The sequence below is a fragment of the Lepidochelys kempii genome, chromosome 2 (genome assembly GCF_965140285.1).
Source record: "Lepidochelys kempii isolate rLepKem1 chromosome 2, rLepKem1.hap1, whole genome shotgun sequence".
Classification (NCBI taxonomy): domain Eukaryota; kingdom Metazoa; phylum Chordata; order Testudines; family Cheloniidae; genus Lepidochelys; species Lepidochelys kempii.
Genome location: NC_136381.1, coordinates 268772565 through 268799709, shown reverse-complemented (window position 1 = coordinate 268799709; position 27145 = coordinate 268772565). Strand labels below are relative to the sequence as shown.

Below are 27145 nucleotides of genomic sequence, written 5' to 3'. Positions count from 1 at the left end.
CCCGTTATGTGACTGTTACACACCCCACATGCAGAATGGATGCTGCTCCCCCAGCCAGGCCCCCAAGCTCACAGCAGGGCAGAACCCACTTCTCTGCTCGCTGATGCTTCTGCAGCAGCTTTGAATGAACTTCCCCCAGAGGCATTTCCTGCATCCAGTGTGGGAACAAAGCCCCAGATCACCCTGCCTTTGTGCAGGGAACACAGACCTGGGGAAGGGGGTAAGCTGGAGAATCAGGCAGCTGGGGAGAGTCTGCATCGAGCCCGGCAGAGCTTGATCTCCAGGCTCCAGCCATGCAGGGCTTGCCTGTGCGTGTCTACCTGTTCTGGGAAGCGCCCCTCCAGCTGCGGTGTAGACAGACCCTTAGGGCTTGGGGGCTGCCCCAAAGGAGCCAATCGGAATCAAATGGAGGTTCGGGTTCACACTGGGCTCTTCACAGCTCAGCCAGAGCTCAGCGACAGAAGGAAAATTGCTATTTACCCAGCAAGAGCAGTGTCCCATAGTTCTCCAGCATCACATCCCGGTACAGCTCCTTCTGCCAGTATCTCCCACACCTCCTGGGAAAATCACCCGGCCCTGCAAACACAAGCGTTCCTCGCTCAGCCCCTGCTGCTCCCACCTCCCGCCACCCCAGACTCAGTAGGAAAAGGGCTCTGTGTGTGTGTCTCGCAGCAATCACACAGCCCATCAGGGCTAGCCTGGGGGCTTATCCGCTCCCTGCAAACAGCCACCTGAGCTGGGGCCGCTGCAGCCCTGGGTCCAAGCTGTAACCACGCAGTCAGGAGCCCAGCTCCTTCCCGCCAAGGCTGCGCGCACAGTAGGGTTACCATACGTCCGTATTTTCCCGGACATGTCCGGCTTTTTGGTTCTTAAATCGCCATCCGGGAGGAATTTTTAAATATCTAAAAACGTCCAGGATTTTGCCATTATTATTTTTCCCCAAAGAAGAGTTGATCCCAAGAAAGAGAGTGAATGTTGATCACTCGAGAGAGTGTCTGCTTTTCCCCCCTAGCTCCCAGCGCTTGTGCCGCATAACAGCTGTTTTGCACGGCAGGGAAGGAGGGGGCAGGAGGGGGAATGCGGCGCTCTCAGGGAAGGAGGCAGGGCCAGGGCAGGGATTTGGGGAAGGGGTTCAATGGGGCAGGGAGGGGGCGGAGTTGGGGCAGGGACTTTGGGGAAGGGGTTGGAATGGGGGCAGGGAAGGGGTGGAGTTGGGGTGGGGCTGGAGGTGGGGGGGGCATGAGCAAATCCCCCCCGTGGAGTGTCCTCTTTTTTGAACGTTCAGATATGGTAACCCTAGCGCAGAGTTTCCCTTTCCCGGCAGGCGAGGCTCAGACCGGCTCTACAAAGACAAGCCAGGGCAGGGGATTTACCCCAGCGGGTTGCTGCTCAAACCTTCCAGAGAGGAGGGGGGACCTGGTCAAAATAGACACACTGGGGAATCGCCTTCGCCCGTGTCACTGAGAGCAGCAAACCGCGTCAGAGAGGAGACATTTGGAGAGGCTCCATTACTTTCCCTAGTGATGGGGTTGGCCCCTTTGCCTCACTCAGCTCAGGCGGCGAGTGTGGATGGGTTTGTGCCCCTCCCCCAGTTCCCTGCACTCGCTCAGGCCCGTGGGGTTTGGGCTCCGCACTCTGTGGGAGACATTAAACAGCAGCAAACAGCCTTTGCCCCTCTGCTCCTCCCACCCCCAGGGCACCAGAAGGGTCACTAAGAGACTCCCCCATGGAGCACCATCTCCCCTCCACGCAGGCCCGAGTGGTGAGGGTCACAGCTTTCCCCCTCCCGCACCCCGCCCCACACATCCCCCAGAGAGACACCTAGCCCCGTGACTGCTTAATGCCGGGGTCTCTGGAGAGGGGCTAAGGGCCCCAGAGCCAGTGAGAAAAGCCCCTCTGGGGAAAGTTACAGGAAAAACCCTTTAAAGAAAGGCTACTCTGAAGAGTCAAAGGTCAGGGCCCTGAGGGGGGGCACACCCCCACACTTCCTCGCAGGCCTAACACAGAGCTCCCCTGGGCCAGGCCAGACGCCAAATCCTGCCCCTGCCTGGCAGTGCCCGGCTTGGCGTTTCTGGCAGGGCAGGCCATTAACCCCTTCCTGCCCTGGAGCTCGCACACCCCATGGCACCCCTCCTAACCTTGCGACGCAGGTGGAGGGCTCCTTCCCTCACTCCTGCCCCTTGCACCGTCTCCCTCCCCCTGTATCCCACAGCCGCCCTGTCCGACACCCCGTTCACCACCTCCCCAGCTTGCATTGCTTCTTGCCAGCTCAGGGTGCAGCCAGGCTTCAGTCATGCTAGAAAGTGTGGGAGCCTGGGGCCATCTTTACTAGGGGCAAATATCTCATCCCGCGGCAGAGACCGAAGAGAAGTGGCAATCATCTTAACCAAGGGCAAGCTGCAGCTTCGCTCCCATTGAGAACAATGGGAGATGGTGGCCATTTTGCATAAGGGCAAAAATTGTCTAGATTATGCCAGACAGCGAGCTAGGCTCTCTGTGGGCCTCCTCTCCCACCCGCCATGGATGGAGGCGAAGCCTCATCTCCCAAGCCTTGGGAACAATCCTGCATTGATCCTAGAGCCTAACAGGATTCGGGGCTTTTCCCCCATGGGAGTAGTCTGCCTCCTTCCCATGTCACTTCCCTTTCCCACAGGGAGGGAAACCCCAGCCCCACCTCGCACTGGGGGAGTCCTGGCTCAAGGGCTCTATCATCCTGCCTGTAGTGCCTCGGAGCAGGAGCCCTGTCATAAATATAAAGGGAAGGGTAAACCCCTTTGAAATCCCTCCTGGCCAGGGGAAAGCTCCTCTCACCTGTAAAGGGTTAAGAAGCTAAAGGTAACCTCGCTGGCACCTGACCAAAATGACCAATGAGGAGACAAGATACTTTCAAAAGCTGGGAGGAGGGAGAGAAACAAAGGGTCTGTGTCTGTCTATATGCTGGTTTCTGCCCGGGATAGACCAGGAATGGAGTCTTAGAACTTTTAGTAAGTAATCTAGCTAGGTAGGTGTTAGATTATGATTTCTTTAAATGGCTGAGAAAGGAACTGTGCTGAATAGAATAACTATTTCTGTCTGTGTATCTTTTTTGTAACTTAAGGTTTTGCCTAGAGGGGTTCTCTATGTTTTTGAATCTAATTACCCTGTAAGATATCTACCATCCTGATTTTACAGGGGGGATTTCTTTATTTCTATTTACTTCTATTTTTTATTAAAAGTCTTCTTGTAAAACACTGAATGCTTTTTCATTGTTCTCAGATCCAAGGGTTTGGGTCTGTGGTCACCTATGCAAATTGGTGAGGCTTTTTACCAAACCTTGTCCAGGAAGTGGGGTGCAAGGTTTTGGGAAGTATTTTGGGGGGAAGGATGCGTCCAAACAGCTCTTCCCCAGTAACCAGTATTAGTTTGGTGGTGGTAGCGGCCAGTCCAAGGACAACGGGTGGAATATTTTGTACCTTGGGGAAGTTTTGACCTAAGCTGGTAAAGATAATCTTAGGAGGTTTTTCATGCAGGTCCCCACATCTGAACCCTAGAGTTCAGAGTGGGGGAGGAACTTTGACAAGCCCACTGTACCAGGCACCGACCAGGCTGAACACAAAGTCAGTCCCTGCCCCGCCAGGCTCAGGCTCCTGCTAGGAAAGCACACGAAACGTAAGTAGGGGTGATCTGCTTTGCCACTGATGCGTATTGTATAGGTGGTGAGTGAGAGATTTTAAGGCCAGAAGGGGCTATTAGAACATGTAGTTTTATCTGCATGGCACAGGCTAGAGAATTTCACCCAGTTACCCCTGTATGGTCTATTTCTCTGTCTAACATATTCCCCAGTCCTATGAGCCGATACACCTGTGCAGGTGGACCTGCTGGACTAGGGCCTTAGATTGTTAAATTCCTTGAATCTTGGCTTCCCTCCTGTACCGACCTCAAGCGAGAGCCATGCTGTTTGCTCTCAGTAAGTAACGGTGGTGGTTTTAGGAATAAACTCTATTTAAGACTCTTACCGTAGAAAACAAAAAGGGGCAAAAATGGTCAGCCTGTGAAATAAGCAAAGTTCGCTGGGTCATCCACTCATTTAAATCTTTTTGACGTTTTCCTTTTTTTGAAAACTCAGGCCAAAAGAAACAAACCACAAATGTACAGGGGGAACAGCTCTCATCTGACATACAGTGCCACATATATTGTACCTCAACTTGCCCCGGGCAACACAAGTCCGTGGCTCAAGAATAGATATAAGAATTACATGCAAAACAAACTGTTAAAAGAACATTTATGGTTGCAAAGTCAAGCACTGAAGTCAGGAAATGCCAAAATGACGGTGATCCAGCAACCTTAATTCTGTCTCCTCCTCTCTATTGCAGTCAGGCCCTTTCCTTCTCCTCTGTACTAGAAAGGGTCTTGTCCGGTGCTCATCACCATGGTATCTGAACGCCTCCACGCTGCCTGGGCACCAGCATGTCACTGAGAGCGAGCACAGGGCAGCCTCCCTGCTCTCCCTTCCTTGCCGCTGGGAGGAACAACTCCAGGGAAAGTCCTGCTCAGAGCAGACAGAATCTTGGAAGAATTTAGCTGTCACGCTCTCAAGTCCCAACCGAGCTTGTGCGACATATGGATATTTTGGATGCTTATAACTTGGCCAAGTTTGGGTGGTTTTTCAAGGGAACAGCAAAAGGCATATCCTGTGCCGAACTTCAAGTCTCTGCTCCAAAGTATGAAGGCACTAGAGCGTCTCACTGAAAAGGCTATACGAATATTTTAACATGGGCAAAACTGTCTTTTCCCCTAATCTCATTCTTGGAGATGGCTGAACTGGTTCATCTGAAACTTTCCCCCATTGTTCAGCCTGAGGCAAATACCTGGCACGGAAAAGGTCAGGACCCATGGTTAAAGTTTGGCTAAGTTCCAAGCCCCTGAACATGGAGCCCAATAATGGACAGTGTTTGGCAAGCTGTACTATAGGTCGGGGCAGTCTATTTTTTATCAAGGTCCAAATTTCTTGGTCAAGGTACAGTCAAGGTCCAGACTCCAGAGAAAATAAAATAAAATAACAAGTAAATAAATATGTGGGGGTCCATTCAAAAGCTTCTGGCGGTCTGGATTTGGCCCACTGTCCACCTATTGACTACCCCTGTTATAGGCAGTGCTACCAGCTCCACCTATAACAACAGCCATTTGTCTTTACAGAAAGACTTAGGATTAAACCAGGTGTCCATCTAGTCTGGGATGCCGGCTCCAAAAGTACCCCGTGCCTTCTGCTTCAGACGACAATGCAAGAAACCCCCTGGTGGACAATGATAATCTTGTTTCATTTGATTGGATGATTTAGGTTTCTAACATGTCAGGATCCAATGCCAATAATACTATCCATTTCTATGTGGGTAAAGAAAGTACAAAATAGCTTCAATCTTCCACCTCAAAGAGGTGCAGAAGGGTCATTGCAGAGAACGGCGATCATGCAAAAATTAATAGAAACGGACAGAGAAATCATTAGTTTTTACAGTCTATAGATTAGCTGGGAATAGCCATTGAAATAAATAAATACAATATTCAGTGTAAAACACAAAACAAAAGATACCAAGTGGGGAACTCGCAGGCCCTTGCCTACATGACAACTGTGGGTTCTGGAATCATTTCCCAATGCCTTCATCTCACCTGCTCACAACAAATATGGTGGAGCTGTAGTCACTCACCAGCTTTTTTCTGCAGCACAACCCTGTGTCACTGTTTGTGCACCGGCACCTGGCACAACCTGTGTGTGTGTACCAGTGCATTCTGGGAAAATCTGGACAGCTATCCCATGGTGCTTCACCAGGGAGATATTCTTTAGTATTATTTGTATTATGGTAATGCCTACAGGCCCCCCATGGTGATCAGGGCACCATTGTTCTAGACACTGTACAAACACAGTGAGAGAGAGTCCTGCCCGGAAGAGCTTACAGTGTAAACAGACAAGACAAAGGGTGGCAAGGGAAAAGAGCTACAGAGCAGTGAAGGGATCTGCCCTAGGTCATACAGTGAATCAGTGGCAGAGCCAGGAAGAAACCGCAGATCTCCTGACTCCCAGTCCAGTGCCCTATCCACCAGACCAAGAGAGCAGGGAGGATATGCACAGAAGCATCTTTCTACCTAGGATTTTATATTGTCCTCATTATAGTATCTCAGTGACTCCCATTGAGAAAAACAGAAAGGGAGGCAATGCATGCTGGAAGAAAAGGAGTACTTGTGGCACCTTAGAGACTAACCAATTTATTTGAGAATGAGCTTTCGTGAGCTACAGCTCACTTCATCGGATGCATACCGTGGAAACTGCAGCAGACTTTATATGCACACAGAGAATATGAAACAATACCCCCTCCCACCCCACTGTCCTGCTGGTAATAGCTTATCTAAAGTGATCATCAAGTTGGGCTATTTCCAGCACAAATCCAGGTTTTCTCACCCTCCCCCCCCCCCCCAAACTCACTCTCCTGCTGGTAATAGCCCATCCAAAGTGACCACTCTCTTTAAAATGTGTATGATAATCAAGGTGGGCCATTTCCAGCACAAATCCAGGTTATCATACACATTTTAAAGAGAGTGGTCACTTTGGATGGGCTATTACCAGCAGGAGAGTGAGTTTGTGTGGGGGGGGGGGGCGGAGGGTGAGAAAACCTGGATTTGTGCTAGAAATGGCCCAACTTGATGATCACTTTAGATAAGCTATTACCAGCAGGACAGTGGGGTGGGAGGAGGTATTTTTTCACGGTCTCTGTGTATATAATGTCTTCTGCAGTTTCCACGGTATGCATCCGATGAAGTGAGCTGTAGCTCACGAAAGCTCATGCTCAAATAAATTGGTTAGTCTCTAAGGTGCCACAAGTCCTCCTTTTCTTTTTGCGAATACAGACTAACACGGCTGCTACTCTGAAACAATGCATGCTGGGACATCCTACTGCGCGGACAACTGGGAGAAAGCAGGCCCAGCTAACTCAGTGACCAGGCACATTACATTGCAAAAGGCTGCCAGCCAGTAACGGGAAGACAACCATACTGCGGCCTTGCCTGACGGCAGGGGCCAATCTCTCCTAGCTGCCATGTCACTGAATTGTATCTGTGGTTAAGTGTGGGCATAAACTATGTTTAGAGCTGACCGTGCCACCAGCTGGTTACACTCCAGCTCCGCGTTCAGAGTTGCAGTGCGTACAGCGTTTCAGTCATCTCTCTCTCGAGACCTCTGGAGATCAGCCCGCCAGGGCAAAGACAGCCCGTTATTAATACTTCTAGCCAGCAAAATCTCCTCTCCCTGATCCGCATTCTATCTAAACTATCTGTGGGTTTTACACTGCCATCCATCACTGTAGGATCTGAGCACATTCATGTCCCGCTTCTGTGTGTATATTAAACAATTATCCTATTTTCTTTCCCAAGACTCCTGTGATTTTCTCAGATTCCTTTTTGCAAAAGAGCCAAAGGAAAACAGCAGCATACATAGATTCATAGAATATCAGGGTTGGAAGGGACCTCAGGAGGTCATCTAGTCCAACCCCCTGTTCAAAGCAGGACCAATCCCCAATTTTGCCCCAGAACCCCCTAAATGGCTCCCTCAAGGATTGAACTCACAATCTTGGGTTTAGCAGGCCAATGCTCAAACCACTGAGCTATCCCTCCCCCCAATACTGGACTGATATCCAGCCAACTAAATTCCTGACCAATGAGCCACAACCTGGAGAGCAACAGACTTGCAGACTTGCAGAAAACTATTCGACATTGGTGAGGCCTCATCTGGAGTACTGTGTCCAGTTTTGGGCCCCACACTTCAAGAAGGATGTGGATAAATTGGAGAGAGTCCAGCAAAGGGCAACAAAAATGATTAGGGGACTGGAATACATGAGTTATGAGGAGAGGCTGAGGGAGCTGGGATTGTTTAGTCTACGGAAGAGAAGAGTGAGGGGGGATTTGATAGCTGCTTTTAACTACCTGAAAGGTGGATCCAAAGAAGATGGATCTAGACTATTCTCAGTGATAGCAGATGACAGGACAAGGAGTAATGGTCTCAAGTTGCAGTGGGGGAGGTTTAGGTTGGATATTAGGAAAAAAATTTTCACTAGGAGGGTGGTGAAACACTGGAATGCGTTACCTAGGGAGGTGGTGGAATCTCCTTCCTTAGAGGTTTTTAAGGTCAGGCTTGACAAAGCCCTGGCTGGGATGATTTAACTGGGAATTGGTCCTGCTTCGAGCAGGGGGTTGGACTAGATGACCTTCTGGGGTCCCTTCCAACTCTGATAGTCTATGATTCTATGAAAAGACTATCAGATATATTCCCATAGGAATTCACCTGCACATAAAAGAAACTCATGCAGAGTCCTACATTAGTTGGCACACTGGGGGACGCTGCATAAAATGATCTTGTAATGGCCTTGCAATTTATAATTATAACCTTTGAGGGCATGTTCTCTGCATCACCTTGAAACCAAAAGGGGCAGGTTAAAAGCTGTAAAGCATTAGCAAGAACACACACAAAAATCGTAAATACGGCAGGTCTGGCTGAACCAAAAATACTATTTTTTTTTAAAAGTACTCAGTGGAACAGCACAGAATTCTCTGTCACTGGAAAATCAGGGCACAATTAAACGGGCTGCTCTAAATCCACATTAATTTGATGTCAAAAACCTCAGTCTGTGTATTATGCTAGTTACCCCCAGCTGGAAAATCCCTTTCTGATTTGAAGCCAAGTACTGTCTGTAGTAGGAAGAGAGCCTGAGAGAGAAGCCCTTGTATCAGAGGCCTGGCCTGAGCTAAAGCAGTGGGCAAAGTTTGCCGATATAAAGCAAAGTTAGCAAACGTCAAGCTCTGCCTGATTGCAAATTCACAGCATCTGGCAAGAACAGGGCTGACATTGCGGAAACACACATTCCTAAGACGTGCTAGGCACAAAGTGCTCACGCAAACACACCCCGATAGCAAGTGGTACCAGAACATCCCGATATCGAGGATGGTACAAAAACATCCCCCAAGGATAACAGGAACACACTGACCTCTCCTAAAAGATAAGGTCAGGATGACAGTACATAATAGAGATGTTTTAATTGAACCAACATGTACAAGGTGATGGGTAACAACTAGCCACATCAGGGGCCAGTAACGAACTATAACAGAGGGGCAGTACTAACTTGTTTGTATCAGGGTATAAAGATGTATCTTAGAGGAGAATCTTTGTCCAGCTGAGGGGGGAATGGAAAGTCCTGCCGCTCACTGAGCTGTGTCCATTGTCACGGGCATAAGCGTCTTAGTATCCTCGTAGAGTCTGCCAGGCGCTATTACCGCGCTCTGTCGACAATGAACCTGGTCTGGTGCCTTCATACCTTAACTGATCTTGTGGTCATTGGGCGCTTCGCTCAAGGTCTGCTGTGCCGGCTGTCTGCGCAGAGCTGGGGCAGCACACAAGGAGAACATACACACGCAGCCGAACATCTAACCACACTGCCACATCCACTACAGATTCTTTCATAGATTCCAAGAACTGAAGGAACCTTTAGGTCAGGGACCGGCAACCTTTGGCACGCGGCACGCCAGGGTAAGCCCCCTGGCGGGCCAGGCCAGTTTGTTTACCTGCTGCTTCCACATGTTCGGCCAATTGCAGCTCCCACTGGCCACGGTTCGCCACTCCAGGCCAGTGGGGGCTGCAGGAAGCGGCGTGGGCCAAGGGAGCCTCGTCCTTCATTGGAACGCAGCCCAGTGGAGTGGTGGAAGGTCAGTGCACAGCGTTTTCCAAGGCTTGGAAAACTGGCAAAGAGTTACCTGTGCATTCCAGGACCGTCTGTGCCTGCAGAACACGTGTTTTCCAATGCTGGCCTTCCTGTTAATCGGCTGCGCACAAGACTGACACCAGAGCATGTAAACGTGTGAATGTTTCTTCACAAAAATCAGCAGCAGAGTTGAAATTCTAGTGCGACTTTTTGTGTTTTAGGATGGCTCAGGGATATTTTGTAAAAAGTTAAACAAAGGAATGGGTTTTACACATACAACTGTTTTTGTTAGTAAAGACACTTGACAAAGATAATAGGTATGTGGGGTCGATTGTGAATCGTTAATGATTAAACATTTACCCGATACAATTTTAATGGTTTAAATGTTTACTTTTTTAGACGCTATTTACATCCCTAATATGGGCAGCAGTCAAGTATTACTGGCGAGCTCTTTGACTGAGAAACTTTCCACTGGAGCCTGCTGAGTCTCTGGGAATCACAGGGTGTGCTCCAGTTGCATGGGGTGAATCGAACATATTCTGAAGGAGCGTTATGTAAAATCTAGGGCACAGCAGTCAATTATTTTTTGTCAAAGTCCAGATTTCTTGGGCAAGGTAGAGTCAAGGTCCAGACTCCAGAGAAAATAATAAACACCCAACAACAATAACGATGATCAGTACAGCAGAACCGCAGAGTTACAAGCCCCTCAGGAAGGGAGGTTGTACGTCACTCTGAAAGGTTCGTCACTCGGAACAAAGCGTTAGGGTGGTTCCTTCAAAAGTTTACAACTGAACATTGACTTAATGCCGCTTTGAAACTTTACCGTGCCGAAGAAAAATGCTGCCTTTAGCCATTTTAATTTAAATGAAACAACCACAGAAATAATTTCCTTACCTTGCCAAATCTTTTTTTTAAACTTTCCCTTTATATTTTTAGTAGTTTACGTTTAATGCAGGACCGTACTGTCTTTGCTTTTGTGTATGCGGGGCGGAGGGGGTAGGGGGGCAGGAGCGATGTCTCTGCTGCTGCCTCATTGCGTACTTCCAGTTCCAAATGCAGTGTGGGGTTGACCAGTCAGTTCATAATTCTGAGGTTCTACTGTAAATAAAAAGATTTCAGGGTCCATTCAAAAGCATCCACAGGTCAGGATTTGGCCCGCGGTCTGCCTATTGACTACTCCAATCTACGGCATGGGTTGTAAACAGTTTGTCGGGTTCTACTTTTTGTTGTTGCAGGAGCCAGGAAATTGCATTAAACCTGGACAGCCTCTCACCAACCTTAGACTTTAAGGTCAGAAAGAACCATTAAGCTCACTCTTGGGAAGATCTCTGTGTCTGGACATCAGTGGCACAAAACAGGCTCCTGGCTGAGCACTGATTCCACCAGGCAACTCATCACATGGAAAGGAGGGGATTGCAACCCACCTAAGGGCTAATTCACAAACGGCTGATGGGAGCTGGGAGCAGTTTTGGAAGGGGGCTGTAGATATTTGGGTTGGGTTCACAGAATTTAAACGTTTAGGGGGAGTTCTCATACTTGCCTGGGAGCAGGAAGTTGCACTGTGGAAACCCAGATGACCACAGAGTGACTGTTCCTTATTCAGACTCTCTCTTCCCCAGTGCTAGATCACCCCGAAATGGCACACTTTACATGGTCAGTAGGGGCACCATAGACATCTCGCCCCGTAGGGCCAAGTTCTGCTCTCACACTGCAGGATGGGGATCTAATGTTAAAGCCAATGGTGAAACTCTGACAGACTTGAACGGGAGCAGCACAGGGTGCCAGCTCTGGAGGAACCCCGCTGACCGCCGTGACATCAGTCTGGATTTACACAGCTAAAATGAAGTCGAAACGGGCTGTAGCGGGGTGGCCACCCGCTCCTGCCCAGAGGGGTTTAAAACAGCCCTGAGAGAGGGCTGTTGCAGGAGACAGGCAGGGGGGCTGATTGGGGAAGCAGCCTCAGCTGGGGGCCACGCCCCAACCAGGGTCCAGCTGGCTCTATAAAGGCTGTGAGCCAGAAGCCCAGAGAGAGTCTCTCTCTACCTTGAGAGAGAGATGGGCCTGGCTGCAGAGGCTTAACTAAGTATCTGGAGGGGAGCAGGGCTGGGGATAAGCCAAGGGAGCTGGGGAGCTCCAGCCTAGGAAAGCCCCAGGCTGAAGGCTTGGTAAGGCCTATTAGATACTGGGGTTGCAGGGAACAGCCATGGGTAGCCAGAGGCAGCAGGTCCAAACCCCCTTGTCTGTAATGAGTGGTTTATGCTGCAGTTTGTTTCAGGGAGCGGGGGGCTAGTTGGTGACTGGCAGTAGCCTAGGACTGAGGCAAGGTGGGGATAGTGGGGGGGGGTTTCCCCTGGGAGGGGGAGAGACAGAGCTGTGGGATACTAAAGGGGCACTGGGGTCCTGGCAGGGACATGGGTGCCAGCAGCAAGGCAAGACACTGGCCGACAGAGGGCGCTCTGGAGGCTGGAATGCTAATTCCCTGAGACAACCAGCAGGAGGCGCCGCCGGTGAGTCTGCGCCCGGTTACAAGGCCCAAGCCAGATGCTGCACCAGATCTGCCTCATTTACGGCTGTTCAGCCCCACTGAAGACAATAGGGTTGGAGCAGTGTAATTGAGGAGATTTTGGCCTGGTGCCTGTCCCTCCAGCTGGCTTTTCTAGAGCAGGGGTTCTCACAACAAATGTTTTGGTGGCCTCAGAGTGCGGCCACCAACTCTTGCTAGCAGCCGCTCTCACAATTTTTCCTAAAATACTTAATTAACTTTAGGAAAAACAAATCAATATAGACAGATACATATCCAGGTCCGTGTGATTCATTTATGTAGGGTTTTTTGCAGACTCAATATTAAAAATAATGTACAGTTGTCTCCATTCTTTACTGGCCCTAAACAGAATAGAAACACAAGGTGCTCTGCACGTTCTTGTCTTTTTTTCTTCTTCTTTCTTTTGCTTTTTGGGTTGCTTTTTTTTTTTTTAGACTTGCTACAGAGTCAGTCTGCTGTGAGAAGTGCTAACAACATACAAGTATCACTTCTCACAGCAGACTGACTCAGTCCCGGCAAGCCTGGGGACAAATTAAGCCCAGATGGGGAAGTGGGTATGGAGACCGCGGGGGCCAGGGACGATGGGGCACAGGGGAGGCAGTGGGGGCCAGGGTGACGGAGAGGGTGAACTCGGGGCAGAGCCCGCCATGGCACAGCCAGGGAATGAAGCCTGAAGCCCCACGGCTGGAGCCCGACACTTAAGGGCTGATGCCCGACCCCGCTGCCCCCAGGAAGGTGGGGAACTCACTGGCTGCTTGCTCCTCCAGCTTGTGTGTCTCCAGATGGGGGCAGAGCCCAACCACGACTGACAGCCCTGGAGGTGGGGCCAATGCTTTGCGGTGCCCCCCTTCTCCCCCCCCCCATCACTGCTGTGGCCGCAAGAAAAGCCCCTGGTGGCCGCATCTGAGAAACACTAGACTAGAGTCCTTATTACCGCAGTGATCTGCACTGTCTGGGCCAGGCAGCTCCTCCCGGGGTGAGGCCTGGGTCAGCAGGGCGAGTCGCCCATCTGGGGCGAGCCGCTCAAGAAGCGGGGCTAAGCGGTAATGGAGTGAAAGGTCAGGCTTGACAAAGCCCTGGCTGGGATGATTTAGTTGATTGGGATTGGTCCTGCTTTGAGCAGGGGGTTGGACTAGAAGACCTCCTGAGGTCCCTTCCAACCCTGATATTCAATGAAACGTGCCTGGAGCTGGCTGCCAGAGCCTGGGCCACAAAAGCGTAACTTACACTTGCTTGAGATGTCGTGGGGTGGATCAGACCCTGGTGTAAGTGCTATTGAAACCAATGGGATCTCAGTCCTGGAGGTGCTGCCAGACAACATGTCGGCTGGGGTGGCTTGATCTAGCACCCTCTGCTAGTCCCTTTCCCTGCTCCCCCTCCGCTCAGCTTCCTCAGTTAGCACATCCGCTGAGAAGCGAATGGAGCGGCTCCTGACTTGCACTGGCGGGAAGGGGAGCAGAACGCGGCTCACAGCCCAAGTGACGTGGTACCCCAAATTCCTGACGGGCTCACAGCAGCACCCCCATGGTTCATTCCAGGCCGGGCCGGACCGGGCCGGCCGCTGGGAGCCGCTGCCCCAGGTGGGTCCTTTGGTGGGCAAGGAGGTTGGACACGTTGCTGAAGCTCTTGCCGCACTGGGCGCAGGGGTAGGGGCGCTCGCCCGTGTGCACCCGCTGGTGCTTGGTGAGGTCCTGCTTCTGGCTGAAGCTCTTGTCGCAGTCCGTGCAGGGGTAGGGGCGCTCGCCCGTGTGCACCCGCTGATGCTTGGTCAGGTCGTGCTTCAGGCTGAAGCTCTTGCCGCAGTAGGAGCAGGGGTAGGGGCGCTCGCCCGTATGCGTTCGCCAGTGCGTGTACAGATTGGAGACCTGGCTGAAGGCCCGGCCACAGTCGCTGCAGAGGTAGGGCTTCTCCCCCGTGTGGATGCGCCGGTGCGTCTTGAGCCGCTGGCTCTGCCCGAAGCTCTTGCCGCAGTCGGCGCAGGCGTAGGGCCGCTCGCCGGTGTGGATGCGCTGGTGGATGGTCAGCTTCTGCTTGTCCTTGAAGCTCTTGTCGCAGCTGGTGCAGGCGAAGGGCCGCTCGCCCGTGTGGATGCGCTGGTGCCGGACGAGCACCTGCTTCAGGGTGAAGCTGCGCCCGCAGATGTTGCAGGCGAAGGGCCGCTCCCCCGTGTGGATGCGCTGGTGCTTGATGAGGTTGGAGACGTGGCTGAAGCTCTTGCTGCAGTCCGTGCAGGGGTAGGGACGCTCCCCCGAGTGGGTCCTCCGGTGCTTGGTGAGATCCCACTTCCTCCGGAAGCCTTTCCCGCACTCCGGGCACTTGTGGGGTTTCTCCTTCTTGGGAGCGCTGCTATCCTGTGCATCGGGAGGGGCCGTCCCATTGGCTCTCGAAGCACACGCCGGGCACGGGCTCGGCTCCTCTCCAGTCTCAGGCCCGGACTGCATGTTTAGGGAGTTGCTAGAGCACCGGTCACACCCCCACGTGGCCCCCAGCTCACTCTCCAGTCTCTGAGCCCCACATGAGCTCCGGGAGGCTCCTTGCAGCTCAGGGCTCAGGACAGCTCCCTCTTCTGATCGCCGGAGTAACACCCTGTAGGGCTGCAGGGTCTCAGCCCCTTCATCCGGATGCTGCTCCTCAGAACTGCTCCTGACCCTGCCATCTGCTGGGTGGAAAAGAGAATCCAGAGATTATCCCTCAGGGAAGAGAAAACACGAATATTCTGGGACTGAGCACCCCCACGCCCCTACTTCCACGCCCCTTCTCCCCGGAGACACCTGTAGCTCCTACAGGAAGTGGAGAAGGGCCTGCGATTTCAGCGGGGAGCAGACAATGGGCCACATCCATGCCGGGGTAACTCCATTAACTCCAATGCAATCACCCCAGCGAGGCGTTGGCTCACTGTGTTCCCATGAAAGCAGATTTTCTCTTGTGAATACCCCATAGCTCCCAGTTCTGAACTGCCAGCCCCAGGCAATGGGCATCTCCAGGGCCTCACTCTGCCGCAGCATCTCCCGACAGGCAATTTGTGCCGCATCTCCCAGCATCCGGTGAGTGCAGGAGCCACCAGGAGAAAGTCACCAACACTGCAAAGCGCTGAGGGTACAAGAGCAGGGAAGAGCCCGACCTGCCCCGAGTGGGGAGACTCCAGCATGGGCAGACTCAGTGTGGGGGTGACCAGAGGCAGTTTCCCAGGGGCTCTCCTAACAGGCCCACCTGCTCCCAGTCAGGGGATTTAGGGAGAGCAAATCCGGCAAGAGTTTCCCCTAATCTTAACCACCTGAGTATTAAAAATAGCCTCCCCTCAGACCCCGCAGGGGCGTGTCTGACCCTGGACAGCAGCGTCTGTAAGGGACTGAGGGCTTCAGGCCTGTGAGGAGGAAACTGTGTGTGCAAGGGAGATGAAAATTCCTTGTGTAAACACCCATTGCCTGGAGGGGCCGAGAGTCGGCCCTGGGCGTGCGCCAAGTGTGAATGCCCAGTAGTGGCAGTGACCGCAATGGTGCGAGTCTGGGTGTCGAGCATGGCAGCAGAACGCTATCTGGCACAGCAGCTGCATTCCCGCACCTCGCCGCAACAGCCCAGAGAGATCAGAAAACGGGTGGGCAAAGGGCTTGGCCCGGGAGGGGACGGAAGGCCGACAGGCACCTCCTGAGACACGACAAACCCTGCTGGAGGAAGCCCGGGCAGCAGCTCGGCGAGTCACTGCTCCCAGCTCTTCGCCCTGGAGTCGGAGCAGCTCCCAGGACCGCTGCCGCTCACCTCGGCCGATGCTCTCGGGTCTCTCCCACGCCACGGCGCACTGGAGGATGCTGGCCCATAACCGGCGCTGCTGCTCCCCGGACCCACTCAGGACATCGCCGCCTGATGGTTGGAAAAGAGAATCCAGAAACTGTCTCAAGCTGCAGCCAAGAGGAAACGGCTCCTAACCACCAGCAGCGGGATGGGGCTGGGACGTCCCCCAGATGGCACGTACAGCCTGGTACCAGCAGCGCACAACTCCCAGCTCCTCAGAGCACAGAGAGGTGGGGGCATCATTTGGGGAGGGTTGGATTGCAGCAGGGAGGAAGCAGAAACAAGGTACTAAATCTACTCTGCTGTACGCAGGTCCCATTGCATTCAAGGCTTCCCCCAGGGTTGATGGTACCCCAGGAAGCCTGTTTCCTCGGCCAATCTCTTGTGAGTCCCTAATGGGTACGAGATATACCGGGAAGGTGGCATCCCCCAGTCACACCCACCTGGAAGGACAGCGCCTACATCTTCCCGCCACAGCAAACTGCGGTAGCATTCCCATGGAGGGGCCCCTCTCCGTGGGCTGAGAATAGGACACCGTCACTGCCTGTACAGACACACTGCTGAGGATGAAGGGCCCAGGAGCAGCCTAGCCTCTCCCCAGCAGGAGGCAGGAGTGTCCCGCTGGGGCCAGTGAGCGGGCAGGGAAGAGTCCATGCTGGATGAATGGGATGTAAGGTAACCAGACACAGGTCTGCCCGGGCCCCCAACCCAGTCTGTGATCTTAGGGAAACACAGCCCAGTGCCTTTCCCTAACCTCAGCCCCATGTGAACGAGAACAGAGCCTCAGCAGCCTGGACAGGGTCTCTGCCCAGCTCTTCTCTCCAAGGGAGCTGGGCTGGGTGTTACTCACCTCGGCAAGGGCTCTCCGGAGGCTCCCACACCATGGAGTCCTGCTGGGGGCTGACCCACGGCTCACAGCACAGCTCCTCCTCCTCTGCTGGAGGGAACATAACCCAGATGCTACTTCCTAGACCCGGGAGACACTCAAACCCCCCTGCAGTGGGGCCTGACCAAGGCAGCCTCACATCCCTCCCCCAGCATGTGCGTCTGTAGGTCACCCTGTCGGCACAGCGCTGACGGCTCTACCTGGAGGATGATCCTGCTTGGGAGGAGCAAACACTGGAAGTGTCGAGCAGAGCAGCAGGGATGTGGGGGTGAAAGAGCCAGCGCCCCTGACTAACAGCCCCACTCCCCAGGAGAGACTGAAACAGGAGAACATGCCAGCTCAGCGGACAATTTTCACAGAAATAATCATGGTCCACAGGGAGTCTGAAAACTGAGGGGCAAGGGGCTTGTGCTGGGGATGAATAGGCAGGGGAGGGGAGGCAGATGGGACATGCCCAGACATGACACCTGTGCTGGAAGAAGCCAGGGGAGAAAGGGCAGCCATGGCAGCAGCCTGGGACAGGGTCACTGGACTCTGACCCTTACAGTCCCTTCTAACCATATGGTTCTACGATTCTGTCACTCCAGCTCCTCACTGCAGAGCGTGAGCAGCGCTGAGGGAGCGGGGATTACTGCTACTCACCCGGAGAGGGGCTCTCCCACGCCACGGGGCCCTGCGGTGTGTGGACCCATGGCTCTTCCCCACGCTCCAGCCGATATATGAGGTCAGGCTTGGGGCCCGGGTAGCCTGTGAGTGGGAAGAGACCAGGGGCTGTCAGGGCTTGGTATCATATGAATAGTTTAGTCTTGATTTCAGCGAACAGTTTGTCATCACCTGCACAATTGGTGTAAAACCGCTCAGGAGCGTTCCAGTTCTAAAATGGAGAAGGACTAACAGAGGGTGGAGCGGAACAGACTGAAAGCTGTGGACACGACACAGATGAAACAATATGTTTATCACCTTGAAGTGGTTCCTTTTAACTGACGCACATCCAGTGAGATGAAAGGGCCACGTCGCACCTCTCTGTGGTCCTACATGCTGCAGGAGGGTGTGCAGATCCCGCATTTATCCACACCAAATGCCATTCGCTGCACCGCTGCCCATTCACCTGGCTTGCTTCGATCTCTCTGAGCCAGCGGCTGCCCAGGGACTCTCGGGAGAGTGACAAAGGGCTCGTCTACACTTGAAATGCACCTTTGCTACACACCAGCGTCGACGCCACCTGCGCCAACAGGAGGGGTTCTCCCACTGGCGTAGGTAATCCACCTAGCCGAGAGGCAGGCAGCTAGGTCAACGGAAGAATTTTTTCCATCAACCTGGCGCTGTCTACACGGGGTTAGATTGGCTTAAGTACATTGCTCAGGGGGGTACCTGAGTAGCTGGGTCAACCTAACTTTTTAGTGTAGACCAGGCCTTAGTTTGCTGGAATTTACTCCTCCTCCAAATTAAATTACAATGAACTAAAGCCCCTTTGTTCCTGAGTGAGACCATCCATATGGGAGTTTAATGTGCTTTCATTTATGCCCATTGGCTTCACACCTTTGGTGGTTTTGTGACGCTGGCAGACTGGGTGCCAGCTCGTGCCACGGCCCCTGTGCCTCAGGGAACACTGACCAATGCGTACCTGGAAACCAGTTTGACTCACCAGTGTGTTAGTAGGGCTAAAATAGATATTAGAGTGACAAGAATGGGTTTAGACTTCATGAAATGCTTCTAGGATGCTGCATGTATAAATCTCGCTTATGACTTCTGTACCCCAGGTTATAAGGTAATATTTAAATATTGGCTCTAATGTAGCTACAAAAGTGTTTGATCTGAAACTGGAAACCCTCCCAGTCAGGAGAGAAGCATTCCCGAGTATGAAATGCTAGTTTACCACAAGAAGTGTCTCTCCTGCGCAACAAAAGAAGCTCTCTGGACATTAGACAAGCCCATGCGTAACACCAGTGGACAGAAGACTGTTGATTGCTCCCCCCATACCCACGAAGAGGAGACATGCACATACGTTCGACCCTGCCATGGGAATTCTACGGGAAGGTAACAAAAATGCCAGACCAGAAGTAACTTTATGCTGTTTGGCCTCAGAGAGGCAAAGATCCCCAGCTGCTCAGGTTGGATTAGCCCTAAAGGACATACAGAGCTTGCCTATTATAGAAGCTTCTCTTACCTTTTGAACCTAAGACTGTAACTCATTTGTGTGTGTCTGTTTACCTGCCTTAACCTTGTAAATAACTATTTCTTTCCCCTAGTTAATAAACCTTTAGTTAGTTTATTACAGGAGTGGCTTTAAGTGTTGTCTTTGGTGAGAGATCTAGTGTTCACTTGACCTTTGGGACTGGGAGTAACCTGAATATTGGTAAAAAGAAAAGGAGTACTTGTGGCACCTTAGAGACTAACAAATTTATTTGAGCATAAGCTTTTGTGAGCTACAGCTCACTTCATCGGATGCATTCAGTGGAAAATACAGTGGGGAGATTTTATATACACAGAGAACATGAAACAATGGGTGTTACCATACAGACTGTAACAAGAGTGATCAGGTAAGGTGAGCTCTTACCAGCAGGAGAGCAGGGTGGAAAATCTTTTGTAGTGATGATCAAGGTGGGCCATTTCCAGCAGTTGACAAGAACATGTGAGGAACAGTGAGGGGGGGTGGGGGGGGAATAAACATGGAGAAATAGTTTTACTTTGTGTAATGACCCATCCACTCCCAGTCTTTATTCAAGCCTAAGTTAATTGTATCCAGTTTGCAAATTAATTCCAATTCAGCAGTCTCTCCTTGGAGTCTGTTTTTGAAGTTTTTTTGTTGAAGAATTGCCACTTTTAGGTCTGTAATCGAGTGACCAAAGAGACTGAAGTGTTCTCCGACTGGTTTATGAATGTTAAAATTCTTGACGTCTGATTTGTGTCCATTTATTCTTTTACGTAGAGACTGTCCAGTTTGACCAATGTACATGGCAGAGGGGCATTGCTGGCACATGATGGCATAGATCACATTGGTAGATGTGCGGGTGAACGAGCCTCTGATAATGTGGCTGATGTGATTAGGCCCTATGATGGTGTCCCCTGAATAGATATGTGGACACAGTTGGCAACAGGCTTTGTTGCAAGGATAGGTTCCTGGGTTAGTGGTTCTGTTGTGTGGTGTGTGGTTGCTGGTGAGTATTTGCTTCAGGTTGGGGGGCTGTCTGTAGGCAAGGACTGGCCTGTCTCCCAAGATCTGTGAGAGTGATGGGTCGTCCTTCAGGATAGGTTGTAGATCCTTGATGATGCCCTCCCCCCCGCTCTCCTGCTGGTAAGAGCTCACCTTACCTGATCACTCTTGGTACAGTCTGTATGGTAACACCCATTGTTTCATGTTCTCTGTGTATATAAAATCTCCCCACTGTATTTTCTACTGAATGCATCCCATGCAGTGACCTGTAGCTCACGAAAGCTTATGCTCTAATAAATTGGTTAGTCTCTAAGGTGCCACAAGTCCTCCTTTTCTTTTTGCAAATACAGACTAACCCGGCTGCTACTCTGAAACCTGAATTTTGGTGTAAGGGACCCTCTGTCACAAAGGCAGGCTTGCCTGGGTGGCCAGATTGACGGTCCCCTGGGTCACGCTGTCTGTGACTCCATACAAAGGCTGTGATAGTGCTTGAGGCATTCACACTTGTTACTTGAGGGGTGAAATCTAAGTATTGAATGCACAAGCAATTGGGGGTTTATGCCAGTGTGCCCTGAGGTTGGCACCCACATTCGTGAGCCACTCCAGACAGCCTGACAGGATCCACCTTAGCTGTTCTGATTGTCCCTATGCAGACATGGCCTGCAGGTCCTCCCAGCCCTCTCTGGTCTTCAGTAATGTCCCTCTGTGCCATCTGCGTACCTCCCTTTCCGGAGCAGTGAACACCACAGGACCTACTAGAGAACCTCCCGGCCCCAGTGGTTACCTTCTGTCTTGATGAAAACAGACCATTCAATCCCACTCTTGGATTTGCAGCTCCTTGCCGGTTGCTAAGCCATGCCAATACTCTGTCCCTCAGGCTCTGGGAGCTGGCAAGAGCCACTGGGGGCCTGTTGTAAGTCTGGCTCAGACAGGGCTGGCCCATAATAAGGAGCGTTATGTGGTGTGTCTCACAGAAGTGTAGTCACTCCTTGGTCCGCATGCGCACCGATGAGCCTTCGTTGCGTTAGAGGTGGGAGAAGCATTACAGTATGTGACAAAAGGGACTGGGAGCTGCCATGTGACTACGAGGAGGGTGGTGGAGAAATTCTAGGGCACAAGGGATATGAAGTAAGGGGCATCTTCTACAGGTCACCACGACAGAGGGACAAGAGAAAGAGGAAAAAATTCCTGCACCAAGCCCCAGTCCACACACCGCTGTAGTTGTGTGGGATCTGAATTACCCAGATAGCTGCTGCGTAATAAATACAGCCAAGCAATCATCCTCAAAGAGGCCTTCTGGATAAGGCAGTTTATGATCCTGGCTGTAGAGATTCCAGCCAAACAGGAGAGGCCATCCTGGGTCTGCTTCCTAATTCTAAGGAGGAACTGATTGCCTGTAACAGGACGGCTCAAAACATACCACCATAAAATGCCTGAGTTTATCCTAGTCAGCTAGATTCACACGGGGCCTTCTCCAAAGCCCACTACAGCCAATGGGCGTCTTTCCGTTGACTTCAAAGAGCTCTGGAGCAAATCCAGAAGGCGGCACTCTTTTGCAGGCTGATTCACAGGGGTAGAGAGAACGCGTGAGAAAGGACTACAGGACTGGATTCCTAGCAAGCGAGGGGCAGCGGGAGGCAGTAGGGACGGGAGCCAGTGCAGAAGACGACAAGATAATTAAGGCCCAACAGGGCACAGCTCCTCTGAAAAGAATAATGTACGAAAGAAATAGCGGGCACAGCTTCCTTCAGGAGGGACTGTTCCTGGGTGCGAGGGTCTGTGCTAGAAAAAGAGTGAGGAGGCAGCTGAAAAGAAAATGTACAGTGAAAAGATAAGAGCAGTAAAGAGGCCAAATGAATTAATGCCAGACAAAGGGCAACAGTGAAAAAAATGGCTTTTACAAGTGTGTCGTGGGAAAAAAGTACAAGGGGGAACCATCAGTAAAGGAAACCAAAATGGCCACGGTACTCACTCCTTTTGGAAATGGTTCTTTAAGAAGAAAAATAAAGAAATCTGAACAACCTGTAAGGACGGGAGACCCAGTAAAAATAACCATTGATCTAGAACTGGTGAGAAAACACTTGGAAAATATACACCTATCCAGATCAGCCTGTACGTATGGGATGGCACCCTAGGGTACTAAGGGAATTAGCTAGCCAATTTACTGACCATTGCTTTTGAAGAGTCGTGAGCAGATAGACCGGTAACGAGATGGCAGAAAAGTCCGTTTAGTGCCGATTTTCAAAATGTGCAGAGACAATAGAAAATATGGGGGTTATTAACAGCGTAATAGACATCCATGCATAGGCCAGAAGCCTTGACACAACTCAGGCCTCGGCCTATAACACATCAAACAGCAAATGCTGCTTTTGTGTTTCACACACAGATGAAGGCTGGGTAACTGCAATGACAAACCCTCGCACAGTTGTGAAGTGACTGGCCAGTGAGAGTGCCCTGTCTGTCTTGTCCCTGACAAGCAGCCTATTCTGTTTTTTCTCACCTAGGGAGATCACTGTGAAAGCTGGAGAGAGAAAACAGCAGCAGCTGTCATAACACCTTGAGTGAGTCACCGCCGCAGCTTGAGAAGCTGCTCATCCCTGCAAGTGTGAAGCAGGGCTGGAGAACCCACCATCACGCCAGAGTGCTCATTACACAGACTTTCAGTGGTTTTAAATCAGCCCCTTGCTCTGCCGGAGGTGGCTGGGATTCTGAACACAGATCAAACATGCTAACGGGAGCCCTGAAACAAAGAGCCCACACACGTCTCAGCAAAAGAACGAAAACAGTTCTTTACCCAAAGAAAGCAGCATTTCATAGTTCTCCGTCATCACCTCCCGGTACAGCTCCTTCTGCCACTCCGCAAACATGTCCCACTCCTCCCGGGAGAAATAGACAGCAACGTCATCAAATATCACTGGCACCTGCAATCACAAGCATTCCACACTCAGCACTGCCGGCAGCCCCGAGTCCCAGCAAAACGGCTTTCTAGGGGGGAAATTCACCCCTGTGCCGAAGGCTAGCACAGGGTCCAAGTCCCATGTCAGCCCTAGCTTTGTGAATGATTCACAGCGATAACCCACAGCAAGTATCTCTCAGGGGGGTTATTCATCCCTGTGTACGTCAGCCAGACTGGATGATCACAGTGGTCCCTTCTGGACTTGGAGTCTACGGGGAAAAAACATGTAAGATTAGCACCAAATGCAGCCTGGAGCGAGTAGGTTCAACCCCCTCGGAGTGTTTGGGCCAGATTCAGTGGTGATGTGAGCGGTAGCATGAGAGGCTACTGGAATGTGTGTCCTGGTCTAGTCCGGGCTAGCTCCCAGGCAGGTGTGCAGGAGGCGAGTAATGCACCTGCCAAACCGGCAGAAGAGGAATTACCCTTGCTCAGCATTTGTCCATAGCTCTCCGGGTGCGTGGCAGCACTCGCCGCTCTGGAAACTCTGGGCTGTGGCAGAGCAGCTGCAGTGAATTCGAGCAGCCCGATCCTGTGCTTTACCAGCTCTTTTGTACAGGTGTAAATACTGAGAAACGGCACCGACGCCCATCAAGTTACACAGGTGTAACCGGTAGCAGAATCTGGCCGATGAGCAGATCCTGGTCCCACTGAACTCACTGGCAAAATCGCCCAGCGGTTGCAGGAATTGGCCAGGAGTCCCCAGAGAGTTCACCATGAGCAAGGGCGCAAAAGGAAAACATCCCTAGCGTGAGTGATAAATGAAGTACACACAGGGCGGTGGGAGGGAGGATGCTGAAGGGCTGCTATGCACCATTACAGCCCCGGTCCCTGCAATGAGCCTGAAACAATGGGTGAAATCTGGATCCTGTTGAAGACAACGGAAGTTTTGCACCGACTTCAGGGGGGCCGCGCTTTCACAGGGCAGCTCTAAGATAGGCGTGAACTATCCCCACTCACGGCAGTGCGTTCATCAAGACGCCTGTCTGGGGACTAGTTAAATACCCACACTGTTCACAGCACCGAAACCTGATCAACAGCCCGCCCTCCTTAGGGAGCTGCCTGGCTTACACTGCTAACCTGGACAGAGCAACGGGGGCTTGGCCTTGTCTTCGCTTTGACAATGAAGCATAACCTAGACCTGTTCGCACTGAGGTTGTATTTGGGTCGTGTCTGCCCTGGGTCTCCTGAAATGCTCTGTGGATGACTGGAGAGCTAGGGGGTTCTTTCTTAAAATTGCTAAAGAACGTGCCCATTTCATGCTCTGGACACATGAACAAAAGCAATCAAAAGAGCATTACAATGTACAAGTAGGACCCAAGGTCCCAATAACAAAGACCCTGCTAAGCCCCACAACCTCTCACAGCCCCCCTCCTCCACCGTGCAACATTCCCTCCTCCCTGGAGACCTGGCATATGGCCTTGGCTGCTGAGGGCATGGGGCAGCCCACCCATCCCAGAGCCATTGCCTGCACAGGGCCCCGGGCTGGGGTCCACAAGGGCTGTAAGCTTCCTGTACTGTTTACACGAAGCTTGAACTCTGCAGAACGGGCTGGGACGGCGGCTGGCCCTGCTTAGCTCCTGCGCTGGGGCCTACGGCCCGCTCTGCGCTAGAAACGTAGACGGGTAGCGCTAGGGTCTCTCCGGGCAGGTCTACGCTTGAAATGCCGCAACGCTGCAGCTGTGCCACCCTGTGCCAAGGGGAGGCCATCTCCCGTCGGTGTGCTTAATCCAGCCCCAGAGAGGCGGTAGCCGTGGGGCAGAGAGAAGCTCGCCCGCCGACACAGCGCTGTCTACACCAGGGCTACGGTCCGTATAATCACATCACTCGGGGATGTGGATTTTTCACACCTCTGAGCTGGGGGGGGGGGGGGCAGTGGCTGGGTGTCGGGAGGGGTCCCACTGGGTGGGGGGGCAGTGGCTGGGAGGTGACACTTGGGGGCTCCCACTGGGTGGGGGGATATCACTGGGGGGGTCCAGCCGGGTGGGGGGTCACACTGGGGGGTCCCGCTGGGTAGGAGGCAGTGCCTGGGGGGATCACACTGAGGCAGTCCCGCTAGGTGGGCAGGCATTGGGTGGGGGGGTCCAGCTGAGTGGGCAGGCAGTGGCTGGGGGGTCACACTGGGGGGGCCCCGCTGGATGGGGGGGTCACACTGGGGTATCCTGCTGGATGGGGGGCAGTGGCTGGGTGGGCCCCGCTGGGTGGGCAGGCAGTGGCTGGGGGGTCACACTGGGGGGGGTCCAGCCAGGTGGGCAGGCAGTGGCTGGGGGGGTCACGCTGGGGGGCCCCGCTGGGTGGGGGACAGTGGATGGGGGGCCACACTGGGGGGGGCAGTGGCTGGGGGGTCACACTGGGGGGGGGCAGTGGCTGGGGGGGCCCCTGCTGGGTGGGGGGGCAGTGACTGGAGGGTCCCGCCGGGGGGACACGCCGGGTGGGGGGGCAGTGACTGGGGGGGTCACACTGGGGGGGGGGGGTCCCGCCGAATAGGCGGGCAGTGGCTGGAGAGGGTCTCACTGGGGGGGCTCCCGCCCAGTGGGGGGCAGTGGCTGGGGGGGGGTCGCGCCGGGGGAGGGTCCCGCCGGGGGGGGTCTGCCGGGGGGGGGGCAGTGGCTGGGGGGGTCGTACTGGGGGAGGTCCAGCCGGGTGGGGGGCAGTAGCTGGGGGGTCACACGGGGGGGGTCGCACTGGGGGATCCAGCCGGGCGGGGGGCAGTGGCTGGGGGAGGTCCAGCCGGGTGGGGGGCAGTGGCTGGGGGGGTCGCACTGGGGGGGGTCCAGCCGGGTGGGGGGATCCCGTCGGGTTGCGGGCAGTGACTGGGGGGGGTCACACTGGGGGGGGTCCAGCCGGGTGGGGGCAGTGGCTGGGGGAGTCGCACTGGGGGGGGGTCCAGCCGGGTGGGGGGGTCCCGTAGGGTGGGGGGCAGTGGCTGGGGGGGGGTCACACTGGGGGGGGTCCAGCCGGGTGGGGGGCAGTGGCTGGGGGAGTCGCACGGGGGGGGGGGTCCAGCCGGGTGGGGGGATCCCATCGGGTTGCGGGCAGTGACTGGGGGGGTCACACTGGGGGGGTCCAGCCGGGTGGGGGGCAGTGGCGGGGGGGGTCCAGCCGGGTGGGGGGGTCCCGTCGGGTGGGGGGCAGTGGCTGCGGGGGGGGCGCGCTGGGGGGGGGGTCCAGCCGGGTGGGGGGCAGTGGCTGGGGGGGGTCACACTGGGGGGTCCAGCCGGGTGGGGGGCAGTGGCTGGGGGGGGTCACACTGGGGGGGTCCAGCCGGGTGGGGGGTCCCGTCGGGTGGGGGGCAGTGGCTGGGGGGGTCGCACTGGGGGGGGTCCAGCCGGGTGGGGGGATCCCGTCGGGTTGCGGGCAGTGACTGGGGGGGGTCACACTGGGGGGGGGGCCAGCCGGGTGGGGGCAGTGGCTGGGGGAGTCGCACTGGGGGGGGGGTCCAGCCGGGTGGGGGGGTCCCGTAGGGTGGGGGGCAGTGGCTGGGGGGGTCACACTGGGGGGGGTCCAGCCGGGTGGGGGGCAGTGGCTGGGGGAGTCGCACGGGGGGGGGGGTCCAGCCGGGTGGGGGGATCCCATCGGGTTGCGGGCAGTGACTGGGGGGGTCACACTGGGGGGGTCCAGCCGGGTGGGGGGCAGTGGCTGCGGGGGGGGCGCGCTGGGGGGCCGGAGCGGCGGCTCCTACCTGGGCACGCGGGGCGGGTCCGGGTCTCCCGGCCATGCCCGGCGGGCGGCTCCCCGCGCTGCAGGAGGCTCCGGCCGGCGGGCCCAGCCCGGCTGCTGCCCTGCGGCTCCGGGGACCAGCGAGCCCGGCCCGGCCCCGCACGGCTCGGCGGCCACCCGGGCAGGGCATGCTGGGAGCTGGGGGCTGGGCTGGCAGCAGGTCCCACCCACCCACACACACCGACACAGCCACACTCACACCCACAGCTCACACCCACCCATACAGCCACACTCACACCCACAGCTCACACCCACCCACACAGCCACACTCACACCCACTCACCCACACAGCTCACACCCACCCACCCACACACACCGACACAGCCACACAGCCACGCTCACACCCACTCACCCACACAGCTCACACCCACCCACACAGCCACGC

The 27145-nt window shown here is 54.0% G+C and overlaps 1 protein-coding gene across 5 annotated transcripts; it reads right to left on the bottom strand.

Moving 5' to 3' along the window:
* Positions 1–12512: 12512 nt before the first annotated feature.
* Positions 12513–26873, bottom strand: LOC140905779 (uncharacterized). Of its 5 annotated transcripts, XM_073329251.1 has the most exons (7): positions 26723–26873; positions 23168–23252; positions 22882–23008; positions 17576–17680; positions 16898–16984; positions 16015–16116; positions 12513–14917 (listed from the first exon to the last, which is right to left on the bottom strand). In XM_073329251.1, the coding sequence occupies exons 3-7, from the start codon at positions 22952–22954 to the stop codon at positions 13788–13790; spliced, it is 1497 nt and encodes a 498-aa protein (XP_073185352.1). In that variant the 5' UTR covers positions 22955–23008; positions 23168–23252; positions 26723–26873; the 3' UTR covers positions 12513–13787. The 5 variants fall into 5 exon arrangements, with proteins under 5 accessions (XP_073185352.1, XP_073185349.1, XP_073185351.1 ...); XM_073329248.1 differs by lacking the exon at positions 23168–23252; XM_073329250.1 differs by lacking the exon at positions 23168–23252 and having other exon boundaries at positions 12513–14914.
* Positions 26874–27145: the final 272 nt, after the last annotated feature.

Excerpts from the sequence above, each read along its gene's own strand:
- LOC140905779 (XM_073329248.1), bottom strand. The coding sequence starts at position 26,758 with ATGGCCGGGAGACCCGGACCCGCCCCGCGTGCCCAG. Across the intron at positions 23,009-26,722 it reads GACCCGCCCCGCGTGCCCAG|GTGCCAGTGATATTTGATGA; the intron begins GTAGGAGCCGCC and ends TTGTGATTGCAG. Across the intron at positions 17,681-22,881 it reads TGAAATGCTGCTTTCTTTGG|GCTACCCGGGCCCCAAGCCT; the intron begins GTAAAGAACTGT and ends TCCCACTCACAG.